The sequence below is a fragment of the Carlito syrichta genome, unplaced genomic scaffold (assembly GCF_000164805.1).
Source record: "Carlito syrichta isolate Samal-C Ts95f unplaced genomic scaffold, Tarsius_syrichta-2.0.1 Scaffold288673, whole genome shotgun sequence".
NCBI lineage: Eukaryota > Metazoa > Chordata > Mammalia > Primates > Tarsiidae > Carlito > Carlito syrichta.
In genome coordinates this window covers 1,293-10,411 of record NW_007232769.1, presented here as the reverse complement: position 1 = coordinate 10,411, position 9,119 = coordinate 1,293, and the positions used below count along the sequence as shown (strand labels likewise).

At 56.0% G+C, this 9,119-nt stretch overlaps 1 protein-coding gene across 1 annotated transcript; it reads right to left on the bottom strand.

The window, feature by feature from the left end:
- Positions 1-441: 441 nt before the first annotated feature.
- CALR3 (calreticulin 3) lies at positions 442-8,878 on the bottom strand. The gene is made up of 5 exons (XM_008053813.1): positions 8,293-8,878; positions 5,930-6,037; positions 5,715-5,846; positions 4,551-4,643; positions 442-886 (listed from the first exon to the last, which is right to left on the bottom strand). Exons 1-5 carry the CDS (start codon positions 8,512-8,514, stop codon positions 743-745), a joined length of 699 nt encoding a protein of 232 aa, XP_008052004.1. The 5' UTR covers positions 8,515-8,878; the 3' UTR covers positions 442-742.
- Between the last annotated feature and the right edge of the window lie 241 nt (positions 8,879-9,119).

The window sequence follows — 9,119 nt, the reverse complement described above, 5'->3', positions numbered from 1 at the left end:
AGACCTCATCTCTACAATAAATCAAAAATCAGCCAGATGTGGTAGTGCACGCCTATAATTCAGGCTACTTGGAAGGCTGAGGCGGAAGGATTGCCGGAGCCCAGCAGGTCGAGGCTACGGTGGCCAGGAGTGGCCACTGCACTTCAGTCTGGGCAACAGAGTGAGACTCCAACTCAAAAAAAAAAAAAAAAAGCAAATTATGTCAAAGAAAACATTTAAACTGAGACCTTGTCATGACTCCCTGAGACAGTGAATTTCATTCTGCTTTCCTTCAGAGAGCCGACAAGTGAAGGCTTCTGTGTCACGACAGGAGTCTGTGCGGAGACCACCGACACACAAGCAACAGAACCCTCCGACGCCAAAGATGCTGCGTGAAGGTTTCATACTGAAAGAGTTTCCTTGCTGGTATTAGTGACCCACACCACAAGAAAGCAAGCATACTTCTTTTTCAAAGTAAGTTTTACCAACTTCTCTCTTATAAAAATAGAAAAACATGTTGGGGGTTGGGAAAAGAGTGTCATGTTTCTGGCCAGACTTGCTGGCCTCTGGCTTCCAGGGTCAGCATCGTCAGGGGGAAACGTCTCCGTGCCCAGGGTCATCAGGGACATGGACCAACCACCCAGAAGCACGACAACGCTGTTCAGAGGAAAGGAGACACATGACCCCAAAGACACGTGCAGGTTAAACACAGACAAACGTGAGTGTGGCCTTTACCGATCGCCTTTATCTCTGGTGGGAATGGCTACAGCTCGTTCCGCCCGGGGAACCAGCTAAAGTGGCTCCCCTGCCCCTTGGCCCTCCTCGCCAGCAGTTCCTCCTCATCCTCCTCGCGGGCCTTCTTCACCTCCTCCCTGGTCTGGACGGCGTCCATCTCCCTTTCTGGACCCTGGAGAGGAGACAAAAGGCAAAGGCCCCCGCGGCCCGGGGTTCGCTTACGTGGACCGAGTGCACGTCAGTGCTCAGGCTGCCCTCTTGCCAGAAATCTCCACAGCCCTGGACAGACCGAGTGAGAGCCCAGACACATCAAGTCCTCATTGCTGGAAACAGCCACATTACCTGACATGGGACCCGGGTCTCTCAAATGTGATCCAAATCAGTATCTGAGATGGGAGAGTACATGGGTTATCAGGCGGGTCTGAATCCCATCACGGCGCCTTCATAAGAGAGGGGCAGGTGGAGAGCTGACACCCACAAACGAGGGGAGAAGGCCACAGGAAGACAAGGCAGGGGCCAGAGCAACACAGTCACCAGCCAGGAACCCTGGCAGCCATCAGAAGCTGGAGAGGCAAGGAGGCATCTTCCCCTAGAGCCTGCGGAGGGAGCTCGGCCCTGCAGCCTCCCTGATTCGGGCCAACAGATGCTGAGATGGGGCTTCTGGCCTCCAGAACAGAGGGCCGTGTCTATGACTTCAGGACACCCAGCTCATGACAATTACAGCAACCACAGGAATCAAAGAGTCGCCTTCTGTTACCTGAGGAACCGGCCCCATCCATCAAACAGCAGATTCGTGAATGGGCCCATGAACAGAGGCCTCGGAGTCTAAATAAGAAAATCTAGCTGGGCGCAGTGACTCACGCCTGTAATCCCAACACTTTGGGAGGCTGAGGCAAGAGAATTGTCTGAGCCCAGGGGTTCCCAGCTTCAAACCTCGTCTCTACAGTAAATAAAAAAGTTAGCTTGATGTGGTGGCACACGCCTATAGTTCCAGTTACTTGGAAGGCTGAGCAGGAAGGTTTGCCTGATCCCAGTAGGCCAAGGCTGCGGTAGCCATAAGTGTGCCATTGTACTCCATCCTGGGCCACAGGGTGAGAATAAAGAAAAGAAAAATTCAGGCGTGTATGATTAATAAGAGGGTCAAGGTCAGCATGCAGACAACATCAAGAAAGCTCCCATAGTATTCTCTGAGAAAGCATTTTAGTAAAGATTTAGGGCAGAAGTCAGACTCAAGAAGAAATGGTTCGTGAAACAATCAATTCATGATAACTGACTTTTTTTGTTGTAGAAATGAGATCTCACTGTTGCCCAGGCTGGTCGCGAACTCCTGGCCTCAAGCGCTCCCCCCCCCACCTCGACCTTCCTAAGTACTGCGAATACAGGCATGCACCGCCATGTCAGGCCCTTCATACCGCTTTAAACAAAGGAGGGGGAATCTCCATCTGGAACGCCTTAAAACGCTAAGTGTTTCAGCTAGTCTCAATGTGACTTCCAGGATGGGAAGGCGACAAAAAGGCCCTGGGAAAAGAGGAACTGAGGGAATTCCTCTAAAGCCAGGAAGATGTGTGCACACTGCCAGTTTGGCTGTTTGCCCTCCAGACCTCATGCTGACCTTTGGTCCCCAGTGTTGGAGGTGAGCTCATGGGAGGTGTCGGGGGATCCCTCAGGAACAGCTCAGTGCCTCCTGGCAGGCAGTCACCAGTGGGCTCTCCTTCTAAATAGAGGCTTCCTGCGAGAGCTGTTGTTAGGAAGACCCTGGACTCCCCGTGTGTTCTGCATGGCTCCCCTCGCCTCCCCCTGAGTGGAAGCAGCCTGAGACCTCACCAGATGCAGCTTCCCAACCCTGAACCTGCCCGATCACAAGAACCGCGAGCCAAGCAAGCATTTTCTTCTTCAGAAACGCCCAGCCTCATGCCCAGCCTCGCTGAGGCTCCCTAGCACACCGCTGACTGACTCAGAGTCGATGGCTGGTACGGCGTCAGGGTCCTCAAAGAGCTTCCCCTAACTCGGGGCACGCAGAGAAGCCCGCTGTCCTCTTAGCTCACGTGAGGTGTGCCACAGTCTTGTTGATACTTAATGGCATAAGAAACAAACGCTTCCATCCATTAACAGTACATACGACAGGTCTTACTACTTTGACTTTAAAGAGTTATAAATGGGCTGGGCATAACCCCAGCACTTTGGGAGGCCGAGGCGGGAGGATCACTTGAGGCCAGAAGTTCAAGACCAGCCTGGGCAACATAGCGAGACCTCGTCTCTACAAAAGAAATCAACGAGTTAGCTAGGCGTGGTGGTGCCTGTAGTCTCAGCGACTCGGGAGGCTGCGGCAGGAGGACTGCCTGAGCCCAGGGGGTGGAGGCTGTGGCGAGCTCCAAGCATGCCATCCGTTTCTGGGTGACAGAGCGAGAGCCTGATCCAAAACACGCACACCCCCCACAGGCTTTTCACGAGAGAGGATCTCTCCAGACGCCCACAGAAGGCCATGAAGCAGCGTCCACCTTCATTTGCCATCAGAGATGTGCAAACTAACCCGAGGGAGATGCCGCTGCACGCCTACCAAAACGGACAATCTCAGAGCCGGAGAAGGTTCAAGACTGGAGGGACCACAGCGTATTACTCTGGTAACACTCTGGCAGTTCCTTTCCTTTTAAACACGTTTTTTTTAGCGACGGGGATCTCACTATGTTGCCCGGCTAGCCTCGAACTCCTGGTCTCAGCAATCCCTTCAGTCTCAGACTCCTGAGTGGCGCCACCACGCTAACCCAGGCCGTTTCTCGCACAGCTAGACATGCTCCATATGGCCCAGTGACTCAGCCCTGGGAAAGAAAAGCGGGCGCACATATTCACAACAGCCCCGTTCACACTGTCAATGACGGGAAACAACCCACATGTCAGCTAGAAACAAGCCAACGTCCAGCAAAAGGAGGAGCCAGCTTGGACCTAAGGCGTGGGTGCGTCTCGGACACACCACCATGCTGAGACAGCAGCTCCAGTCACTCACTGCGTGTGTCTAGGCATGTGACATCCTAGAAGAGGCAAGACTGGAGGGGCAGATGGCAGAACAGTGGTTGCCTGGCGGGGGAGGCGTCTACAAAGCGGCCCAAGGATACTTCTGGGTGACGGCACGGTTCTGTATCTTGACTCTGGGGGTGGCTTCACAACTGTATGCATCTGCCAAATGCACAGACTGGCGCACCTAAAAAGGGCACGTCTTACAGTGCGCAAACGACACCTCGACTGCTACGACCTAACCACAGCTAAGAGCACTAGGCACACAGCGTCACAGATGTGGCACAGCTGGAGCCTCATCCCCTGCAGAAGGGAACGCAAATACAGCCACCACGTGGAGAACCGCGGCTGCATGAGCCCGCGCGCCTCAGCAGTCCGGCTCCTGGCACGTGTCCCCTGAGAGACACCCCAAGGCGCTCACGGCAGCTTTGTTGAGAAGGCCTCACACTGGAGCAAGCCCAGGCCGCATCCTCAGAGAAGGGGCACAGCACCTTGCAATGTTCACACTAAGGGCCGGCTGCCATGACGCACAGATGCGCGAACCTCACAACAGCGTCTAGGAGCTGAGACAGTGGATGGCTCCATCTATTCGCGTTGCCAGGACAGGCAAGTCCGTCTGTGGTGACGGACAGTGCAGGCTTTTGGGGGTGAGGGCTGTCCAGGGGGGTGCATGGAGGCTTCTGGAATGCTGGCCACGTCCACATCTTGAGCTGGGTGCGGCGTTTGTTGATAAAAACACGCCAAGCCCTTTCCTGTGCATTAGGCCTCTGGACAAAATTTGCAAAAGTAAATGAACCACAGAGGAAAAGTCAACGGTGCGCATCTACCTTGGTTTGACCCCAGGTGGCCTTGCCAAAGTTCTCGGCATACTCTTCGTCGTCCGTAATGAGGAAGTTGTCGAAGATGGTTCCGGATCTCACCTGCAGATGAAAAGAAGGCATTCGTTCTTTTTCTTAGAGATGGGGTCTTGTTCTGCTGCCCAGACTGGTCTCAAACCCCTGGGATCCAGTGATCCTCCGGCCTCAGCCCTCGAATAGCTGGGACACCATGTGCGCCACCCTGTGCTTTGCTACTAGGTTTCCATTATTGGTGTGACATATGTAACACTTTCAGGAAAAAAAACCACAGCTGTCTTTTGCTTATACAGTAACAAACAGCAATTAGCTTTCAATAGTAGCTGGCACCCAAACCCACGTTAGAACACTCGTCCCAGCCGGGCTCGGTGGCTCAGCCTGCAATCCAGCGCCATTGGGAGGCTGAGGTGAGTAATTGCCTGAGCCCGTGGGTTAGAGACCCGCCTGGGCAGCGAGACCTCATCTCTACAATAAATCCAAAACTCAGCCGGGCGTGGTAGCGCATGCCTGTAATTCTGGCTACTTGGAAGGCTGAGGTGGAAGGATTGCTGGAGCCCAGCAGGTCGAGGCTGCGGTGGCCGGGAGCGGCCACTGCACTCCAGTCTAGGTGACAGAGTGAGACTCCAACTCAAAAAAAAAAAAGAACACCCGTCCCTCTAAGGCACTTGTTCTCAAACTTGGCTGCACACAGTCCAGTCACACATCCTGTGAATGCCTGGCACCAGCCTTCCCCAAAGGCTGAGGTCACCTGGGTATGGGGATTCTGAAAGCTCCCCAGGAACTTGGACATTCTGCGGCAGCGTTTGAGGGCCGCTGCTCCAGGTTATTGGAGGGTGCCAGGCTGGCAGCACCGGGGAGCTCGCTGGGAACGCAGAGTCTCAGGTCCTGCCCTGGACCCGCGGTGTCCGATCTGCCTCCTGTCCTAAAGCTGATGTGGCCACGGGTCAGTGCGGAACAGGGATCGCTGTGTCCACCGTGTGTGGAAGGCAAACCGGGGGCGGCGGGGCAGAAGCACAGCTCCCTCACCAGCTCCAGGGAGCATCGGGCACGCAGCAGGCGCTCAACACGGCGGTTAGGGAATTCAGGGGCCCGGGGCGAAGGCCAGGCCGCAGGTCGAGCACACACAGAGCTACGCACCTGCCAGAGCTCCAGCCCGATGGCGCCGATGTCCTCGAACTCCGCGAGGTCATAGTGCAGCAGGGAGTGGGCGCGCCCCAGCCTCTCGTGCAGCCAGACGTCCCTGGGGATGCCCTCTGGCTTCAGGCCACCCTGCAACAGCAAGCTGCGGTGGGCCCAACGCCTTGGCAGGGCGGCCCAAGGGCGTCTCGGCTCGGTGGGGAGACACCACCCACCTGGTACGGGGGCTTCTGCAGCAGGGGCGCCTGCCAGTCCCCGTCCAGCTCGTGGTTCCAGTCGCTCGGCTTGCTGGCGCTGGTGTCCAGGAAACGCTTCTCCCAGTCCTTCCAAGGCAGCGGGGCGGAGGGAGGCAGTCAGGCCCGGGTGCGAGAGGAGGGCAGGCCGGTCAGCCTGCCCCAGCCTCCCCCCTCCTCCTCAGGGTGGCGCGCCCCAGGCCTCCCACCGCCGAGGCTCCCCACCCCACAGAGGGCCTGCGGGTGGCCACACTGGGCTTCCGTCACCCAGCCCCGAGGATTTCCCATTTCCCTCTGCAGAGAGGAACAGACGGAGCAGCCTGGCCTGGCGGCTCATTCGGACCGAAGCGCGTGGGAGTGCACAGACTGTGAGGACCGTTCAGAGGGAAGCAGACTCCTGCGGCGCGCTCCAAGACGCGCAGGCACTGCCGGGAGGCACCAGCAGGAGCGCAGTCACAGTCCGCCGTCCCTTTGTCTGCGCGTGTGTGTACAGGCATGTGTGTGCACCCTCTCTGCAATGGTCTGTCGGTGTCCCCAGGAGTCCCAGGTTGAAATCCTCACCCCAGTGTGGTGGAGTTGGGAGACGGGGCTTTTTTCAGATCCTGGGGGCGGAGCCCACGCAAATGGGATCAGTGCCCTTAGAAAAGGGGCCCGGGAGCTTTCACTCTGGGTGAGGGTTCCGTGAGAAGGCAGCCATCTGAAACCCAGAAGGGGTCCCCTGAGGACCCAACCTGCTGGCACCCTGATCCTGGACATCAGCCTCCAGACCTGGGAGAAATATATTTCTGCTGTTCAGACGACCCAGCCAAGGCTCTTTCATACAGCAGCCCAAACTGAGGCACACATGGATATGTACACACACGTACACACACAGAGCTCACTAGGAGTTGAATGAACGGATAAAAAACGTGCTATCAGTGAACTGACATTCAGACAAACACACAGAAGCCTACAGTCTTGCATACGGTGTTTCCTCTTTCAGAAACCTGTCAAGTGTCACGAGTTTCGTGCTTCGGCTGCAGCTTCTCCCTGACGTCTGCAACTGCTCTGGGGTTTAGCCGCTCCTCCTCTGCGTGCTCACTCCCACCCACCCACAGGAGGCGATCGTGCCCTGGGATCCAGCAGACAGCAGCACTCAGCCCGAGCGGCTGGCTCCTCCGCCACTGGGCCATTGTGAGCTAGAGGCTCGAGAGCTCACGCGGAGCTCGCCTACAAACGGACACGACCAGTCTGGAGACGCTGTGAGGGGATGTTCAGTTCCCCTCAAGACCCCAGGGACACACCCGTCCCCCAGGTGTGCCCAGACTCTTCTTCACTAGACCCCCGGGACAGTGTCCCCATAAGCCAGAGGCAGAGAGGACTTGAGTCCCAAGACCTGCATCTCCTGCTGACCAGCCCGGCAGGTCCAGGTAGGCTTCTTTGCCATTCCGTGCCTGTTTCCCTGTTTGGAGTGCATCCTGCACCCAGGGCCTGACACAAAGGGGCATGAAAACACGGGTGGCATGTAGCACATGGAGTGGTGGCTCCCACAGAGACGTGTGCATGTTCCAATCCCCAGAACCTGCGACTGGAACCTCATGTGGAAAGGGTCTCTGTAAAGGTAGTCAAGTGGAGGATCTTGAAACGAGCACTCCCTGCGTTATCCAGGTGCGCCCTAAATCCAACGACAGGTGTCTTCATGAGAGAGAGGGAGAAGACACAGGAGGGCGAGAAGGCCGCATGGAGATGGAGACAGAGGACAGAGACGGCGGTATGTGGTCACCAGCCACACCAGGAGCTGGAGGGGGCAGGAAGGACCCTCCCCTGGAGCCTTCGGAGGCGGCACCTGTACCACCTGGGTTTTCTTCCCTAGCTTCAGAAAAACTGCGAGGGAACGCGTGCCTGCCCTCAGCCGCCCTGTGTGGACTTGTTGCAGCAGCTCAAGGGAACCCGCAACAAAACTGCAATTCTCAGTCATCGGTCGCAAAGGCAGAGTGCTCAAAACATGGCTCCCGTTCAAATCCAGAACAACAAAGAGTATTTCAAAGGGTTCCTGATACATTATCCTTAAAAAGAAACACGAATCGCTTCTTGGCCTTTTGGCTGAGATCAAGTGCAAAAAAATACGGATAAAAACAAATCTACTTGTTTCCGTCTTAAATGCTCTAAGCCCTTTACAACACCTTGACACGCGTGGCCCTGCGGCTGGGCTCTGCACGTGTTCTCGAGGGCTCTGGGTGCTTCAACACTGTCACCGGGCAGTGTGTCACGTAGCCACGCAGCAGCCACACCGCAGCCACACCGTCACCAGGTCACATAAGTGCCACACTCCTCCACTATCTAGGGCCTGCAGGAAAAATCCACACCTGAGCTTTGTCTTCCTCAGCCTGCTCCCAGTCCTTAGGCTCTGCTGAGGACTGTTCCTTCTTCAGTGACGTCAACTGCCAGTCGTACTCGATGCTGCCCGATTCAATCGTCTGGCCGTCAATTTTCACTTCATAAGTAAGATCTGGTCTTAGAATCAGAGTGTAGAGGTGTGTAAAGGCATCAACCTGTGCAGTTTGGAGGGAAAGGGGAAGCCGTGACATCCCTGACGGTCCAGCAGGGGTCTGAATATGCAGCTCAACCGTCGTCAGTTAAGCTCTGTGTGAGCGGCAAGAGGAGTCTGGCGTGGGAGCGGATGTGGCTGAGGGGTGTCCCCCGCGGGAGAGTCGGCCCCCTTCGACTCGACTTGTTTCGCCCTCCTGACAGCTTGGAGGAGCTGACGGGGCTCCCACCCGTCAAGCCACGGCAGCCATGACGGGGCAGCAGCGCACCTGATGGAGCTACAGGGAAAACAGCTCCGCGACACCAATGAAATCAACTTACATGAGGGGGCCAGAAAACCCAGAATGTATTAATAAGAAATTGTGCGTTGCAGAGGTGAGAGGACTGCTAAGCTCAGGGGTTTGAGGCCAGGCTAGGCAACTTGGTGAGACCTCGTCTCCAAAATAAATAAAAAAAAATAAGCCAGGAGTGGTAGCACATACCTGTAGTTCCAGCTACTTGGAAGGCTGAGGCGGAAGGATCGCCTGAGCCCAGCAGGTTGAGGCTGCAGTGGCTGTGCGCATGACACTACACTCCAGCCTGGGCGACAGAGTGAGACTGACTCAAAAAAAAAAATTGTGTATTTATTCTCACATGTTTAAACTTC